We start from the raw sequence: 19,832 nt of genomic DNA on the forward strand, positions 1-19,832 counted from the left end.
CGGTCGCGCGGTTTCAGACTGTGGCGCCTAGAACCGCTCGGCCACTCCGGCTGGCGATCCCTTGATGCCTCAGAATATGTCTTATCAACCGATCCCTTCTTCTAGTCAAGTTGTGCCACAAATTTCTCTTCTCCCCAATTCTATTCAATACCTCCTCATTAGTTATGTGAACTACCCATATAATCTTCGGCATTCTTCTGTAGCTCCACAAGATAAAGTTGCGACTCATATGTCTCCAGGAACATGTAATTCCATCAGATCTAGAAATCGCTATTTTTTCTCTGCCCGGAGACAGCGTGTTTGTGTTGTCCTCATCATTTCGTCATAATTCGTGACAGTGGCTAGATTGGATTGTGTAAAAATTGGACTGTGTAAAAATTGGGCCGGTCGGGTGGCCGAGCGGTTCTAGGCGCTACAGTCTGGAACCGCGCGACGCTACGGTCGCAGGTTCGAATGGCTTCAAACGGCTCTGAGCACTATGGGACTTAACATCTGTTGTCATCAGTCCCCTAGAACTTAGAACTAGTCGTCACCTAGTCGTCACTTAGTCGTCACTTAGTCGTCACCCAGTCGTCACCCAGTCGTCACCCAGTCGTCACCCAGTCGTCACCCAGTCGTCACCCAGTCGTCACCCAGTCGTCACCCAGTCGTCACCCAGTCGTCACCCAGTCGTCACCCAGTCGTCACCTCCACATTACAGAGAGTGCGCCGGTCGGGGTGGCCGAGCGGTTCTAGTCGCTGCAGTCTGGAACCGCGCGACCGCTATGGTCGCAAGTTTGAATCCTGCCTCGGGCATGGATGTGTGTGCTGTCCTTAGGTTAGTTAGGTTTAAGTAGTTCTAAGTTCTAGGGGACTGATGACCTCAGCAGTTAAGTCCCATAGTGCTCAGAGCCATTTTTAAATTTTTTTTTTTTTTTTTTTAAGTATTGGGTCTTAGTATGGACACTAATGACCGCGCAGTTGAGCGCCCCAACAAACCAATAATCATCATCATCAGATCTCGAAATCAAGAAAGTTGTCACCTTCCACATTACCGAGACGCCGACTGTCACACTGGGAACTCCATTCCCGAGGCGTTCCACCAGGGACGATTAGCATACTGTCCAGAGGGGCATAGCTCGAATATAAAGCAATCTCACCACCCCCGTCAAATAGAGCGTCGGCGTCCGCGACGTGGTAAATTTTGTAACGACTTCCTGCCACCTTTCACGCGCTCCAGATTGATAGGAGCGCGCGGTTGGTGACATTTAAGGAGCGCGCGCGTACGGAGAGGCGTGTTTGGGCGCGCGCATTGCGTTACCGATGGCCCGTGCGGCCGGCTCCCCCCTGATGGCATCACTTTCTCCCGCCCCCGCCCCCACTCCGGCTGGGCCGGGGAGCGCCGGCGGCCCGGCAGTCGCGATGCTGCCGCCGCTAGTGCCGCTGCTGCTGGCTCTGGCCCTCCCGCTGCTGGCCGCCTCGCCGCCCAACGCCAGCTCCAGCTGGTGGAGCGACGCCGCGCCCACGCTGCCCGCCTGCCCCAGCCGGCGCTGCCCGCACGGTAAACACACCAGGCCCGCCGCCACTAGCTCCACATCTCCACCCTCTGGCTCTTCTACCCTCTGATTCTAACGTTTCACAACCCTGACTTAGAGTCCTCGAACTCTATTTGTGGCCGAATCACTTTTCAACGTTGAGGTCTTCTTGCGAAGTCTCCAGTGAGATGTTTGGATTGTAGAAGTTATCAACTAAGCCGCGCCATTCTTTTCAGCTATCTGTGCTACCGACACCCTTAATCTGATCGATTTACGACATTCTCGGATTTTATCCAACAATCTGGCCATGTGCCGAAATACAGGCTGTTTCACAATTCGTGTTACACTCTTCTAGAGGTTGTACCGGGTGATCAAAAAGTCAGTATAAATTTGAAAACTTAATAAAGTGATGATCGTGTGCTCAGCCGCCACTTTCGTCGTGCTTGGCCTCCCAGGTCCCCATACCTCAGTCTGTGCGATTATTGTCTTTGGGGTTACCTGAAGTCGCAAGTGTATCGTGATCGACCGACATCTCTAGGGATGCTGAAAGACAACATCCGACGCCAATGCCTCACCATAACTCCGGACATGCTTTACAGTGCTGTTCACAACATTATTCCTCGACTACAGCTATGGTTGAGGAATGATGGTGGACATATTGAGCATTTCCTGTAAAGAACATCATCTTTGCTTTGCCTTACTTTGTTATGCTAACTATTGCTATTCTGATCAGATGAAGCGCCATCTGGCGGACATTTTTTGAACTTTTGTATTTTTTTGGTCCTAATAAAACCCCATGTCATTAAAAGCATCTGTGTCAATTTTTACCTCTCTATCTACATTATTCCGTGATTTATTCAGTTTTCAAATTTATACTGACTTTTTGATCACCCGGTAGATTGGAGTTAGCAGATCAAGTTTTACGTAGGCGCCCATGTCCTGAAACGTCATCCAATGTGCTACAGAGCGTCAAAGTTGTAGGGGATGCCGCTTGTAAATGTATGTACTGTATACAGGATAAACATTTACGAAACCGACAAACTGCAGGGACGGACTTCTCATTGGAAATGGAGGAAAACAGATCCTATGAACATGTGTCTGGAAATGGGTTGTGTGTGTAACAACAAGAAATCATCCCGGAACATAGTAAAGATCTTCATCGCATCTAGGTGTTCAAAGTGACCTCCATGGGTTTGCAAGTGATAGGAATAGGAGCGGTTGTCGTGCAGGATACACACATTGTACTTTGACTTACACCATGTTGGTGGGCCACTTGCCTGGTGGTTGTTTTCTAAACCTTCGTCGCCAGTTTTGTAAATGCCTCGTCGCTATTGCTGGGGAGGCCTGTTGCCACTGTTGTTGCGGTAGGCCGAGTCTGTGAGCTCGTGAAACTGCTTCTGGTGGAGTGCACGGCTACGACAATTTCTGCCTGCCACTATGGCACAGCTATGCCCCGGGGTCAGGTAACACGATAGGAGAACGAAGCTTGTACAACACTCCAACAAATTAGTAACGAAGTCATACAACTGAGTTAAAAATGCTTACTTATCTTTTTGACTTCTCGAATAACGAAGCCTGCAACACTGCTTGTAATATAACACTAAAAGGGTCCTCAATGGCTAAGTGCAAATAATCGTAGGTATACCTCACAGTACATAGCAAATGCAATTTACAACAAGTGTCTGTTCATTTCTAAGAGTTCACTAAACGACATTCCATGTCCAAGTCAGCCCTGGACGATGATCTATAACCAGGTGGGCAAGAGCTGCTCTTCCATATTGCGAGTAAACTTCCGTCCGTTGTCGTCCGGTCATTGGCTGATTGTACTCGGCCGGCAATTAGCCGAGGCCAAGTCGATACCTTAATCCTCAAAACCGCCCGTGGAGCTGGTGGATATCGCGCAAGTGGCGAGTCTCTAAAAAATGGTTCCAAGCACTATGGGACTTAACATCTGAGGTCATCAGTCCCCCAGACTTAGAACTACTTAAACCTAACTAACCTAAGGACATAACACACATCCATGCCCGAGGCAGGATTCGAACCTGCGACCGTACAGCAGCGCGGTTCCGAACTGAAGGGTGCCTGGAACCGTTCGGCCACAGCGGCCAGCCAGTCTCTACAGAACTAGCACCAGCTCGCATCTTTGCGCCTGTGGTGCTTTTACCCCGGCTGTGTCCTGATCGGGCGACACAGCAGCTTGTATTAGGGTTCGTCTCATTATCCTGTCGAACCTGGTCCTCCAAATGTGGTGTACGCACAGTCAAGCGCCTCCCTGCACGTTCTTCTGTCTGTAAGGACCCATGATAGTACAAACGCACAAAAAGGACTTGAAATGTTGTGTGATAGGTTGGTGTCTGTGAGGGTACCTGTTTTGTATAGTTGTGCTGCCTCTCGACCATTTCCATCCCATTGGCCGTACACAAACGCCATCTCCGCTTGTTCCCGACATGAACACCGAGCCATTCTATTGCTTTCAGTACGCTAGGCCAAGCACACAGCCTGCAACACACAAGCAACACATGGCACGTGGACAGAGGAACTTTCATTCGTTAGCGTCATCTACCGTGGCAACGATGCATTTCCGGACACATGTTCACAGGACCTCTTTTCCTCCATTTCCAGTCAGAAATCCGTCCCTACAGTTTTTCGATTTTATTAATGTTCACCCTCTATACAGGGTGATTCCATGATGACGTTACAAACTTTCTAGGATGATGGAGAACGATAAATGTATCAATTTGAGGTAAGAGTCTCTCTACCAGAAATGGACGAGTCGAAAGTTATAATCGAAAACCGTTCTGATACCTCTGACAGTGGAATACATGTACCAGTATTGTTGTTGCTAAGATTGTAGTACAGGCAACTGTCAGAGGTGGTAAAATGAACGAAAACAAGGAAAAAATGTCCAGTAAACACCGGCTTGAAAATGCATACAAAAATGGCTCTGAGCACTATGGGACTCAACTGCTGTGGTCATAAGTCCCCTAGAACTTAGAACTACTTAAACCTAACTAACCTAAGGACAGCACACAACACCCAGCCATCACGAGGCAGAGAAAATCCCTGACCCCGCCGGGAATCGAACCCGGGAACCCGGGCGTGGGAAGCGAGAACGCTACCGCACGATCACGAGATGCGGGCGAAAATGCATACCTGAGAAGTTACCAGAACTCTTAAGGTATGCATTTTAGAGCCCATTTTTACTGGACATTCATTCTTGTTTTGATTCATTTCACCACCTCTGATAGTTTCGTACCTTACAGTCTTAGCAACAACGGTACTGGTACATGTATTCCACTGTCAAAGGTATCAAAACGGTTTTCGCTTATAATTTTCGACTCGTTCGTTTCCGGTGCAGGATCCCTTACAGCAGATTGATACATTTATCGCTCTCCGTCGTCCTAAAAAGGTTCTAACATCATCACGGAATCACCTTGTATATATGTACTTCTAGAGGCGCCGGCGTCTATACCTTTGACGCCCTGTGGTGCCGTTGGATGATGCTTTCGGACATGGGTACATATGTAAAATTTGATCTATTAAGTCCTCTCTACAACCTCTAGAAGTATGTAACGTGAATTGTGAAACACCCTGTATATGACCCACACTGTGTTTCAATGGTGATGAATAGATTTCATTAGCTGAAGAACATCTTCGTTAGCATGCTGAGCAGTCCACAGAATCGTAACCATCGGCGGGAGCATCACATCTCTTTAAGACCTAGTTACTCAAGAATATTATGTTGGTGCATAAGTTCGCAGCGTTTTTCCCAAGTTTAACAAACACAGCAGATACACATAAGAGAGACGTTACACATCAATAATATATTCCCCTTCGCTATTAAACAACACGCTTCCAACGCTGGAGTAACTTTTCAGTTCCGCGACCGTAGAAATCACGTTGTTTAGGGGCGAAGAGCTCGTAGAGCCACGTTCGTAGTGCATTTTCATCCGGGAAGGAAGTTCCTTGAAGGTTGTTCGACAGAGAGCGGAAAAAGAGTAAATCTGAGGGCGCAAGATCAGGTGAATAAGGTTGGTGCCGAATGATATCCCAATCCAACTCCTGTATATACAGTGTTCCAGGTCGTTGTTCTTGGACTGCGTCTGCGAGACGTCTCAGTTGTTGACAATAAATCTCAGCAGTGATGATATCATCTCGGTGAACCAGTTCGTAGTACACCACACCGTCTCTATTCCACCAGATGTATCACATTATCTTTTGTGGATGCGCGCAGGTGTTTGTACTGGGAGTTGCTACTTTGTTTGGGCTTAACCATTCCTTTCTTTTTCTTATAAAGACACCATTTCTCGTCACTAGTAACGATACAGGATAGGAGTAGTCTGTTTTGTTCACGAGTCAATCAGAGATGCGCATATGGCCACCCGCTGATTTTTGTAATTTTGGCTTAGAGCATGTGGTACCAGTACACCCGATTCTTGAACCTTCCCCATTGCATGCAAATGTCGCACGATCGTGGAATGATCACAGATCATCACATTTGCAGGTCTCAAGTATACTGACGTGGATCATCGTGGATTAATGCGTTTAAACTATTTTCATGGATCCCCTAAGGTTTTCTTCGAAGTGTAGAGTCACTAATGTCGAAACGATCGTCCTTAAAACGAGAAAATCATTATCTTGCCGTGCACGTCCAATGGCATTATCCTCATACACGGCGAATATGTTTCCAGCTGCCTCCGCAGCTGTCACCCCTCTACTGAATTCCAACAGAAGAATACGTAGTAAATGTTCCTATTTCTCCCCTAACACTATTTTCTAGTGTCCACAGCTCCGCTCCCTACCTCCAAATGACAAAATGACAACATTTGAATGGAAATGGCAACCAACAGCGAACTACAAATAAAAAATGACAATCGATAAATAAGCCCATGTTGTTGTTGTTGTGGTCTTCAGTCCTGAGACTGGTTTGATGCAGCTCTCCATGCTACTCTATCCTATGCAAGCTTCTTCATCTCCCAGTACCTACTGCAACCTACATCCTTCTGAATCTGCTTAGTGTACTGATCTCTTGGTCTCCCTCTACGATTTTTACCCTCCACGCTGCCCTCCAATGCTAAATTTGTGATCCCTTGATGCCTCAAAACATGTCCTACCAACCGATCCCTTCTTCTAGTCAAGTAAAGCAACCGGAATACCAACATGCAAAGCAAAAACGCTAGGAACTTATGCATCAACATAATACATCAAGCTCAGTTAAAAGAAGCAAAGTGGTTTCCGAATCCCGACCTGATTCTCCTGTATAGTTTGTTCCAATTTCAAATAAGTTTCTATTTATACCTTCATCATATACTTCTGAAATGATAGGGTTAAGGGTCTGTACATCTGAAGGTTGGTTTTGATATCACGTTGCTTTACTAGGCCTGACATAACTGAAAGGTAAATAAAGCTTTAACGTCCCGTCGACTACTAGGCCATTAGACACGGTCTTCTATTCGAAACAGTACGCTTTTGTCCCCATCTGACGTCTAAATCGACATACGTAGTCAGATATTATGGGCGGGTACAATGAGAAACAGAATCCGACCCTGCAACTTAACATTTCTCACACACACAATGATTATCGAAGGTGAAATAACCATAAGTTGCTGACCTCGGATCCAATCGTGAACCTTTCGATTTTGCTTTGATACTTACCCACTTCACCAGTACGTTAAAATGGTGTTTATGCTAAAATCTCCTTTCTAGAGATACAGCACTACGCAGAACAGAAATCGTATGGTCACTGCCGGTTGAATTCGTATTTTAACTGTCGACATACTGCATACGAGAAGAAAACTGAAAATCAGATCAGTATTCGAATAAAGGAAATTGCGTTGAAACCACACTCAGCTTGGATGACTTCCTGTACTCAAGATTGTGCTCCACTGGTTTGCTTTAAGGGTTGTTGGTACTTTACACACTCTTTTTGTGGTCCTAATGTTTACTTCTCTTGGAATCAGTCAAAACGGTCGGATGTAATGCTACAGCAGTACGTTCTTATTGGGCTATGTCTTTAAAATCACGATGAATATCCCACTAAATTATGACATTCAATATGAGACATATCCAACCTGTACTACACAGAGCGGTACAGAAATTCCTATTACAGGCTTCCTGAGGTTGTAGAGGGGACTTAGTAGATGAAGTTTTGGTAAGGAACCCATGTCAGGAAATGTACTGTTTGGATACAAAACAAGTCTGAAGATCGGATTACTTTCAAATATACCACTTCATGGTACGCACACAAGATGTGAGGAGAGCGCCGTCGCCAGTCGCTATTGTAATTATGACACCACATAGCACATTTGACTACAGAAATATGAGGATGGTATCTGTTCTTTCGGACATGTCCGGAAGAACAGATCCCATCTTCATATAGATAAGGCTTACCGGCCTATGATCTTCTTCAGTGCGGACGCACTCACATTCCCCGAAATCTTACGGGACTCGGTAGATTGACTGCCGCAAGTAATGAGAATGGTGGGCAGGGGCACTTAAAATGTAGTGTGTGGACAGTAAGTTGGGAATGTGGGTCTCATGGGGAGCGCACTAGAGATAAGTCCCTGCAGTCGCACTACCCTCTGTGTCCTCGGTGGCTCAGACAGACAGAGCGTCTGCCATGTAAGGTGGAGATCCCGGGTTCGAGTCCCCGACGTGGCACACATTTTCAGCTCTCCCCCTTGATATTTATCAACGCCTGTCAGCAGCTAAAGGCCTGGATTTCATTGTAATTTCAGGACTGCAAAAATGGTTGCGAGAAATTCGTACGTTCGAAACAAGGAGGGTTGGCTCTGGCGTTTCACGGACACGATCCAGTCTCGGCTTTGAAAAGCACGTCCTTTGTCACATAGCAGAGTATGACCATACCATGTGCTCCTATAGTATATAGACCAGAGCTCATTGTCTGCGCTGTTTGCGTAGCGTGATGGGAGAGATATGAAAATGATCCGATCCCTAAACTGATTTTACATCCAAACGGTACATTTCCGGACATGAGGTCCTTACCAAAACTTATTAAGTCCCCGTCTACAGTCCACAGAAGCCTGTAACGTGAATTTTGAATCACAGTGTATATTGATAAAGTAGCAAATGCGTTGGCTGGTGTGTGGGATGATCTCTACTTTCGCAAAGTTCGTATAAGTAGCATAAGGTTAGGTGGAAATTTAAGGTGACCTCTCCTTTAGCAAGGCCCTCAGTGGAAAAGCGTCTGAAGTCCGTGATGTGACGGCGCGACGTATTAGTAAGTAAGTCACGCCTCTCGTGTTCGCAAGCGCTCCACATACTCAACTAATCCTGTCAGGTAAGACTCGTGACTGTGCAACACAACACGCAGGGTATTCACAATCACGAAACGCTCCTAACTTGAAACTTGAGTTGCACTTGGTGGAAGTCTGTTGGAATTATTGGCACAGACAAGAAATATCAACACCCTGATAAACATAATAATTACTTTGGCAAAAATTGTAAAAGTAAGTATATGTTAATCAGGGCACTATTATTTACATAGATGCTTTATTTCAGTAGATATGAAGACTCTATAGTGAAATACTGCCGCCTAGTTTTATTCCTGTATGTCGTTAGATTGAACATGATGCACATACGCGGAACATAACTGGCTACTATTTTGATGCAAACTCTGTGGACTCTCTGTAAGAAACTTACAGCGAATAAAATATTTTAATTTAACTGTACGAAGCTGTGGCCAACGGCTTTGCCGCAGTGGTAACATAGGTTCCCGTCAGATCACCGAAGTTAAGCACTGTCGGGCTGGGCTAGCATAGGGTTGGTGACCATCCGGTCTGCCGAGCGCTGTTGGTAAGTGGGTGCACACAGCCCCTGTGAGGCAAACTGAGGAGCTACTTGATTGAGAAGTAGCGGCATCCATCTCGTAAACTGACATACGGCCGGGAGAGCGGTGTGCTGACCGCATGCACCTCCATATGCGCATTCAGTGACGCCTGTGAGCTGAGGATGACACGGCGGCCGGTCGGTGCCGTTGAGCCTTCAAGGCCTGTTCGGATGGAGTTTAGTTTAGATTTTATATGAAGCTATGGAAAATCGAATGACTCCTCAGATTTATCAAAAAGCAGGGTAAGTAATTGATGGCGAATTCTTGGGAAAAAGTTACGAAAGTATCAGAAAAAAAAAATTGCTTACGCATTCTCGAACAACCTATTCTTGAGAGGACGATATTGCAGTGTCTGTGCTATTCCGAACTACTACGGTGACTACAACTGTTACGAAATGCGTTAAATGTATTTGCAACTGTGAATATGGAAAACCATCAGGACAAGAACCAAATTTACATATGTCGTCAACCATGTGTCCACAACCTGTACTCGTACATCCATTATGTATGTTCCGATACAAGCAAGTCATTTTACTTGAGAGTTGCTTTGCCGGTGTCGGCGGATAAAGACGGCATTGCAGAGCCTGGGTTATTCCGAATTACGTTGCATGCATGCATGTCCAAAGGAACATTGCATCGTACTTCGGAATAACACAAGCACTGTAATGCCGTATTTATCCTCTGACACCGAGCAAGCGACTTTCAAGTAAAATGGCTCACGTGTGCTGAATATACATAATGAATGTACGAATACGGATTGTAGACACATGGTTGATGACATAAGGAAGTTTGGTTCTGGCTGCGAGTCGTGCTCAGATAGCCTAATGGTAATTCGACTGTTCGCGATAAGCCGGAAATCCGGGTTCGAGACTTGGTCCGCTCAAATTTTCATTGTCGTCATTCTATTCCACAGCTGATGGTTGTCCATATTTGCAATTACGGATACATTTGATTTATTCCTGTGAAATTTTTATCAGATTTGGTTTCTTACCTGTGTGGATTAACTGAGGATATCCAGAGTGTTCGGAGATATAGTATTCCCGCAAGGAAATTATGTAAAATTCACGTTAGGATAACCGGGAAACAAATTTTGTTAGTGCAGAGGCAGAAATATGCTGACAAAGAACTCCCCCAGCTTTCATTCCTGAATGGATGACAAATGTTCATAATGGTTCACATGGCTCTGAGCACTATGGGACTCAACTTCTGAGGTCATCAGCCCCCTAGAACTTAGAACTACTTAAACCTAACTAATCTAAGGATATCACACACATCCATGCTTGAGGCAGGATTCGAACCTGCGACCGTAGCGGTCGCGTGGTTCTAGACTGAAGCTCCTAGAAACGCTCGGCCACACCGGCCGGCTGACAAATGTTATTTGTTGTACTCTAGACAGCGGTAGGATGAGAATATGAGTTGTTTATTTACGCCTTTCCACACCAAAGACTGTTATGAAAAATACTGTTTATTTTAGTTCTTCTATTTGCAGGGTTTTCTTGTTCTCCCACGTCATTACCTGAACCTCCTCGCTACACCAGCCTCTACACTTGCTGCGCTAAACATGAATGCATATGCTAACATCCACTCTGTTGTCTCCCACATCCCGCAATATACTGTTATGCCGTCGATTATGTACCTCTTTTCGATTATAATGTACTGCAAAAATGTAGTTCTTCTATGTGTCAAGTTCCTTCAAGCCCTTTCGCGCCCACTATTGAAACTTTTCCCTGTTTATTACACTTGATTTTGGACACAGCTCTTACCTTACTTAATACAATATCTTCAACGGCAGTCTTTATGTATTATCTGTGACCTCGTCTGTAGCCGATTCTTCGCAAAGAGAGTCACTAACAGAAAAATAGGTTTACCTGTGATGTCCATTGGAGCCAACTTCTTTTAAACGTAGGGAGTTCTGTAGCGGAACCTTTTTTGAAAGAAAATGGAGAAGAATGCATTGCTTGTGTTAAGACGCACTCTCTACAACCTTCCCCGAAAGCCCAGTTCTCAGAGAGGGAAGTTGGTCAGCACTCAGTTTGGTCTGTTTTTTGGTTAAACAGATGAAATTTCATTCACTGGCAAATATAACCGTCATTTTTAGGCTGACCTACACTCGTACTCAGATTTATTGACCTTCACTCGTAATCAAATTTATGTTGATTCAGCTGTTGGTTACGCTCAAGTAAAACAAAGGAAGGAAGATTAAGGTTTACGGTCTTGTCGACGGTGAGGTTCTTAGAGACGGAAAATAAGCTCGGATTGGGGAAGGTAATTGGAAATGACCTTTCAGAGGATCAAACCTGGTATTTACCTAAAGCAATTTAGTGAAACCACGGAAACCCAAATTCTGGGTGGATGGACGAGTAAAGCAAATAGGAAAACGCACAGAGCAAAGGATACGCGAATCGTCGAAGGAAACCATACTCATTCGTTATCCATAAGTGAATCCGGTGTAATATAGAGTAGTCGATTACAGTGGCAGAGTCCCACTTGTTCATCCAGCCTCACGGCATTGCAGCCAAAATTACAGTAGCTACAAAATATAAGTAAATATTGAAAAATGGGAAGCGCAAAACATAAATCATATCATGCTCTACTAAATACTCCTTCAAAAAGGTAATACTCTGTAAGTGAGCTGAGAAACAATAGTATGAAATAAGTCAGCCACGAATGTTCTGTGGTAGTTAAACCTCAAGGCGTAATAACAAAAATGGGCACGTCTGAGGATTAAGTGCAAGCTTAATCAGCTTCGGAATTACTTGCATTCGAAAACTCCGAATTTCGGTAAGGTCCTACGGGATCCTGTTGTTACATACGTGGTAAATAAACTCAGTCTTTCAAATTTTATTTGGAAAGAAGAGGATGATGTTCGCTGGTAAAGCAGGTCTTTTTACTATTGTGACTACTAGACAAATGGAGAGGACTGCTTCTAATTTCATTGAGAGTACTTTCAGAGTTTTGCAAGATGTTTTTTGTAATTATATACGTGACACATGATGTAATGGCAGTAACGTGTGAGTGTCTGCTGAAATTATTTTTAATTAGCTTTTCAGAGAGTGACCTTTGTGTAAATGAAACCTAATTCACATGCGTCATGGCAAGTTCTGAAATGAAACATAACACTAACTTCCTCCTACATACACCAGACGTAAAGACAATGAGAATAAGCCTGGAGAAATTATGGCTTATAAGTAGCTGCTCTGAGCGTTATTCTTCTCTAACGAAATCCCCTGGCTGGAACATAGGGTACAGCGACTTAAATTAGGGCTTATAATTTAGACTGATCCATTGCAAGACGAAAACGAAAATGATAAGAATGTTACTGTCTGTAGTTGATTAACAATAAAAATATCCACTTCAGCCACCAAAATTTACTGATAGAGACGCACGAAACGTTTCAGGCATAAATTCCTATCATCGTGGTCATTAGAGACGGAGGACAAGCTCAGATTGTGCCATGGATGGGCAAGGAAACAGGCCGCGCCCTTTCAAAGGAACCATCCCAGCATTTGCCTGTAGCAGTTTAGGGAAATCACGGGAAACCTAAATCTGTATGACTGGACGCGGATTTGGACCATCGTCCTCCCGAATTCGAGTCGAGGGTGCTAACCACTGCGCCACCTCGCTTGGAGTGTGTGTTTTCCACGCGGAAACTACGTCCTTATTGGGTAATAAGGATGAGACAGGTGTCAATAACCTCGTGAAAACCCGGTCTGTGGTATGCTAGTCCAACAACGCAATTAGGCGCCGATATGGTGTACCTTGGGCTCAGTTTGGAGACTTGGATCTTAGCTTAAACTACCCGAATAGGTACATTCAAATGCGCTAATGTTTTCGTTTAAACAAATGGTTCAGTATTTTCTCACAAGCCAATCATTCCAGTTGTCAGATCATGCCTAGTAAATGACGATGTATGCTCAGGTAAGTATGGGCGAAGGGTAGGGTGACGTCCACTTACACTACTTACATCATTTTCATCGTTTCTCATTATTTCTCACTTGCATGACGGCCGTGAAACTCTATGGAGCGATCGACTACGTTGTCAACGTTTCTTCTTTGACTAAGGTGTTTAACAGTAGATAGGAATGTCGTTAATCTGAATGTCTGTGGAAAGCGCTCATGTTGAGAAGCTTTCGAGAGACCTAGAATGTCAGCGTAGCTTGGCTTGGATGTATTTGATAGAATGATGGTCACGAATCCATTAGCAGTCCTGTAGCTGTCGTTAGGAGTTAATAACCGCCAGAGAGAAGCACCCCACCATCGTCACGCTCCTTCATCTGCTACAAGGTTTCCACGCCATTTGTTTTCCGGCAATCTCCCTGAGTGGAAGACGCACTTTTCTGCAAGCGCTCCTGTTCTTCCCCGCTTTGCACGTCACCGAAAATGGGCACCGTAGGTTCGTGTAGCAAACACGATATTCTTGAGTTCCTTATTTTTCTAGTAGTTCACTAATGCAAAATACTGAGCGCTAATGTGGTCTTATTCTCCTGTCTAAATTTCGTATTCCCGTTTTCGTCCGTTTTCTAAGATTGGGCTACGACTGGATTTCATTGTCACGTTAGAAGTCAAAAAGTATTAGGAATCATTTTAAAAAGAAATTTCCAGTGTCTATATTTTAAAACTTCTAGAATAATTCCGAAATAGCTGACTAGCACGTAATGTAAGATTGTTGGGGGGCTATGAACTTCATTAACCTCAAGTTTAATGTATCTACAGAGGGCAGTCAAATGAAAACGAGATTCATGGAAAAAAATAAGTAAACTGTTTAGTATTTCAAGAGTAATCGCCATAACAGTTAATACAATTAACCTATTGTGAGATAAGACGATCTGTGTCTTCGTGGACAACAGGTCTGCGGTTGTCTACGAATCCATGATTGTACACAGACGTTCATCTTTTCGTCCGAAGCAAATAGACGGCCAAGACCGTCTTTCAGGGCTCCTAAAACATTGAAATCGCGTGGGGAGGGGTTGCGACTGTATAGAAGATGTGCAAGGGCTTCCCAGCGAAACTTCTACAGCGTACTCGAGACGTTGGCAACATGTCTGTGAACAAGGGCTTCCTTCTCGGTTGTCTAGGGGGGCGGCATTCCAATTGCTGTGCCTGACCCCCCACGCTTGGGTTTGATCCCCCGTGACTGACTGGCCCCACCGCTATACTTTCACATTTTTTGATTATTTGGTGCCACCTGATGATGGAGCTTTTAAGCTTCAGAAACCGGCCGTGGAGTAAAAATGACAAATCACTTGCAACTGAACCGGATTTTTATTCCTTTAAAGTGTTCCTCTGTTGCGGATGTTCTTCTGACAAATATTTTGAACAAAATAAAGGTGGCACAAAAGCCATTACTGTAATAGGGGTGACAGCGCTGAGAATAGTTCAGTTTCCTGCGTCAGCGGGTGACGTCATAGGCTGATGTTTTTGTAGCATACTCAGGATGTAAGAGCTCCACACTAGGCACAGTCGATCGGTCACTGACGTCAGTGACCTAATCGCGACGTGGTTGGCGGCTCATTTACACGTAGGCACGTGATGCGGAGCCATTACGAGCAGGTGTATTTTGAAGGTGTGTACACCGTGTGACGACTTCGGCAGGTGGGCTTTCCCCGCTGCCTGCTACTGGACAGTCAAGCAGACTTCCAGCGAAACTTGGTCGGTGGGCCAGGAGGGCAATGTTTGAGAGGATTACGCAGGTGTGAGGTCACGGAGGCCAGAACGACGCGGCCTGCTGCTGGTTAGCGGCTGCAGCGGCAGAAGGCGGTCAGGAGCGAGACACGGACAGCTGGCCTGGCCGCGCCCTTTCACTCAACACTCGCCGCCTGCTCCACTGCTTCGTCACGCGCGCCAGTTCTTGCTGGCAAAAACATAACAGCACCACACTGTTCCCTTCAATGAGCTGCGTGTTTATAGGCGTCGATTTTAAATTATTGTAATCGTAGCACAGTAGTAATTTCTAACATTCTGCGTGGTGTCTGTTTGTTCTAAGTCGTGTCTCCCTACCACTTTCGCGCAACGACGCTCTGAGCGTGTTTTAGGGAATTGACTAGTTTGAACCTGGGACCCGTTGCTGGTAAGGAGACGCCAGACCACACATGACATGTAGAGTTCAGAAGAGTTCAGTGAGACTAGCGATGATATAATCAAATACTTAATGATTTCAGCGTCAGCTCCACTGCACTCCCTGTAAAAGAATCTTAATACTAACTAAATTTAGTGGAAGGGGTTCAAGGCTTTCCTATTTTTAGTTAGCTGGTAAAATAAAGCAGTTAAGTTTACCATTGGAAATTTTATTCTACTCACAAAACATTGTTTATAAATTGCACTATTGATAAAAGGAAATATTTTAATACAGGATGATAAAAACCAACTGCGTTCAACAAAAATGTGAACGAATATTCCCTGAATGGGTTTCCAAGTTCTACAATGGATCGAAGGATGACCTATGCCATATTACATCTATCTAGGTTTAAATTAAGTTTCATAAAAGAGAAAACTATCAAAAATGGTCTACAGTCACCCTCAATTATCTTTAATTACTTATCTAACTTGTCGTAAATTACAGTGGCTGATGTGACTTCTCAATAATTATATAACAGAAAAATCATTGCGTTTCAGATTTTTAACTTCTAATAGCAAATGTGAATTCCACGAAGTTTAATTGACGATCGACACTAGTATTACGTAAAAAGGGGGTGTAACAGATGAGACTTCTGCAGTTCTGAGTGAAGCCTTATGCGCTCTTATGCGGCATTGCGTACGTTCATTACCTTGCCGTTTGTTAGGCAGCGTCAGGGGGCGGCGGGCGGCGCAGCTCCACACACGTCGCCGTCTCGGAAGCAACTCTTTCTCTTCTCCTTACTACGATTTACCGAAGTTGGTTTAAGACAATCTATCTGGCTGTGTTTTCAACTGACCAATCAGGGTCTCAATGTTAACCTTAAGCTCCGCCTACAAAAGTTCTGTCTATCCAATGAGAAACGTTATACTTTTCGTGGTGGGGCAATGTTTTTAATGTTTGCTACGTAACAGAGACGTGTATAGTCTCACGCTAAAACTTCCAGCTGGTGTGGCCCTTTTAGTGTTATCGTAAGATCTATACTGTTCTTCTGGAGGGCTCTATCTGTTAACATGGGCTGGAGGTGGTCTTGGCGGTCGGCTGGAAACGTGGGTGTCCGTCCCTTATCGTAGGGCCTCCTAGCCTACACGATTCTGCTCTCGGCTTCTGTTCTCGTTTCTCCCCTCGGAACTGCGTCTGTTTCACGGTGGGAAGGTATGACATGCATTTAGGCGTTCTTGTGATAGTCTGTGGTATTCCATTTGCTCACTCGTTGATCGTATTACTTTGGTTAATTTAATGTCAGGATTTATTCGGAGCTATGTGACATACTGCCGGATTTGCTATCATGTCAGGGTTTTCATGGAAAGTGTTGGATTTGCCTGACACCTGACAAATTTACAGAAAGCGTGAAGTAGTTGGAACGGTAATGTAAGCACACAGGTGAAAAAAAAGTAGTGACCCCACCCCCCCAGGAGTCATCACGCTAATATTGTGTAGCACCGCCTCTTGCCTTGATAATGACATCAATTAGGCGAGGAAGAGGGGCTACAAGTTTCTTCGGGTATGCCGTACCCAGCCACACTTTGATTACTCAATTCCGTACCGTTATCAAACAGCGCGGCTGTTCCAAATGCTCACAGACATTTTCCATAGGATTAAGATCGAGTGATTTATCGGGTCAGACGAGAAGCGACGGGGTGCCTCAGTGTTCGTCAAACCACGAATGTACGCGTGCAGACCTGTGAAAACGGATGTTGTCATTTGGAAGATGGTTGTTTCCGTGGATTACTCACCATGAAGCTCTAGAATAAAGGATAACTCTTGGTAGCGGATTATGTTGAAATAAACATTCAGATCACATTCGGATAAGCTGAAAGAATGGGTCCAAGTCGTGATACGAAATATATATATATATATATATATATATATATATATATATATATATATATATATATAAGGCTCACCGGCCATTTGACCATCTTCTTCTGTGCGGATGCACAAACAGTGCCCGAACTCATACGGGAACCGGCGGTAAAGCCGCGTGTAATGAGCATGATGGGCAGGGGCACTATGAATATAGTGCGGGACAATGAGCTGCGAATGTGGGTCTCACGGGAGGTGTGCCAGAGATAAGTCCCTGCAGTCGCACTATCCTCTGTGTCCTCGGTGGCTCAGATGGATAGAGCGTCTGCCATGTAAGCAGGAGAGCCCGGGTTCGAGTCCTAGACAGGTCACACATTTTCAACTGTCCCCGTTGACTTATATAAACGCCTGTATGCAGCTAAAGGTATTCATTTCATTGTAATGAAACAGCTTTTTCCTCGACCTGTATCTAATTCACGATATAATCATACAAACTGTCAACCAGATATCCGTACAATCGTGTTCTGCACGGAAGATGGCATTCCGGCCAACAGACAACCATGCCAACGATGACGTCAGGGCACCTATGGAACGAGGTAGCGTTTGCCTGGTAGCCCCACATTACAATCGCTGTGTACACTGTCACAGGCGGCCAGTATGTCACAGAGAAGATACCTACCAGATTCTTTGCGGTGAAGGGCCATAGAGAGAAAGGAAGCATAACAGTTGCAAACTGATTTGGCCTGATGGTTTAATGTGAATCGTTCTATCGTTTCTCGGATGTGGCGACAGTTTATAAAGACCGAAACTGTATCCCGAAGACCAGAGCAGGGCCGACCACGTGTGACTTCAGAAGAGAGGACCGTTATTTGGCTGTAATGGCGTGACAATACCGCCTTAGTACTACAAGGCATCTGGCATGTGAGCTCGCAGAATACACTGGACTAGTTGTATCGAGACAAACGGTGTGCAGAAGCCTTCGGCAGAGTGGCCTTTATTGTCGGATTGGTGGTGGTGGTGGTGGTTAGTGTATAACGTCCCGTCGACAACGAGGTCATTAGAGACGGAGCCCAAGCTCGGGTTAGGGAAGGATTGGGAAGGAAATCAGCCGTGCCCTTTCAAAGGAACCATCCCGGCATTTACCTGAAACGATATAGGGAAATCACGGAAAACCTAAATCAGGATGTCCGGAGACGGGATTGAACCGTCGTCCTCCCGAATGCGAGTCCAGTGTGCTAACCACTGCGCCACCTCGCTCGGTTTTATTGTCGGAGACCCGCTGCATGTATACCTCTGACACGTCGTCATAGAAGGGAACGTCTAGAGTGGAGTCGTCAACATGCCACCTGGACGGTCAAACAGTGGGCCAATATTCTTTTCGCAGATGAGACCCCATTTGGTGTTGACAGTGATTTTCGACGGGTTCGCATCTGGAGGGAACGTAGAACACGATTTCGGCACTGAAGAGACTGATATCAAGGATGATCCGTAAGGGTATGGGCAGGGTTACGTTGACCACTCTAATACTCTTCATGGGTTGTATCATGCCAGCATCCGCCAACCACTCCCAAGACTGCGAGCAGTTGTGCAGGAAGAATGGGCGCTATTGCCTCGCCGCGCCACGTCACGGATTGCGCGGCCACTCTCGCCTCGGGCATGGATGTGTGTGCTGTTCTTAGCATAAATTAGTTTAAGTAGTGTCTAAGTCTAGGGACCGATGACCTCAGCAGTTTTATCCCTTAGGAATTCACACACATTTGAACATTCGTTATTGCCTCAACATGAGACTGATGACATCATTCACAGCATGCCCCGTCGTTGTCAGGCCTGTACTGCTGTCAGAGTTGGTCACACCCCATACCAATCACATTAACCAGTTGTCAGAATTGGTGGGCAAATACGTTAAATTGGAAAAAACGAAGAACATTTTTGTCTACAGTTATGCTTGTTGCAGCTGTTTAGGTTCTGTATTCTTTACATTGTTTCTACTTTACTATTACCTGTTTATACTGTTTTATGGCAAGCTAATCGCAACCCTCCAGACATCCGTATGTTGTTTTAATTTTGAACACCAGTGTCCTCTTAACAAAATTTGCTCGTCTGAGTCTGAATTCACTCAAAACAACATTTCCGGTCGGGTTTAAAGCCGACTGTTTTTGACAATGCAAGACACTCGTCTCAGTTTCATTTCGGACAGGGTTTTTGTACTACCACAATTTTTCCACTGTTACTAGGCCATGTTACATAGTTGCAATTCATACACCGTATTTTAAAGACATGTTGGAAAGTCTACATTCGTGTACAAACTAACTGGGTAACTTCATTCAACCGGCCGCGGTGGCCGAGCGGTTCTAGGCGCTTCAGTCCGGAACCGCGCGACTGCTACGGTCGCAGGTTCGAATCCTGTCTCGGGCGTGGATGTGTGTGATGTCCTTAAGTTAGTTAGGTTTAAGTAGTTCTAAGTCTAAGGGACTAATGACCTCAGATGTTAAGTCCCATAGTGCTCTGTGGTTCTGGGCATTTACAAGCACGATTCCTTCTTTCTAACGTT

The 19,832-nt window shown here is 45.1% G+C and overlaps 1 protein-coding gene across 1 annotated transcript in view; it reads left to right on the forward strand.

Annotated features, from left to right (window-relative positions):
• Positions 1-1,302: 1,302 nt before the first annotated feature.
• The window catches only part of LOC126249175 (nose resistant to fluoxetine protein 6-like), a 422,987-nt gene continuing 404,457 nt past the window's right edge, over positions 1,303-19,832 (forward strand). Inside the window, exons 1-2 of the mRNA XM_049950831.1 lie at positions 1,303-1,540; positions 14,956-15,053. Coding sequence (XP_049806788.1) covers positions 1,303-1,540; positions 14,956-15,053 — 336 coding nt within the window. The remainder of the gene's footprint in view (positions 1,541-14,955; positions 15,054-19,832) is intronic.

This window comes from Schistocerca nitens, chromosome 3 (genome assembly GCF_023898315.1).
Source record: "Schistocerca nitens isolate TAMUIC-IGC-003100 chromosome 3, iqSchNite1.1, whole genome shotgun sequence".
Taxonomy (NCBI): Eukaryota; Metazoa; Arthropoda; class Insecta; order Orthoptera; family Acrididae; genus Schistocerca; species Schistocerca nitens.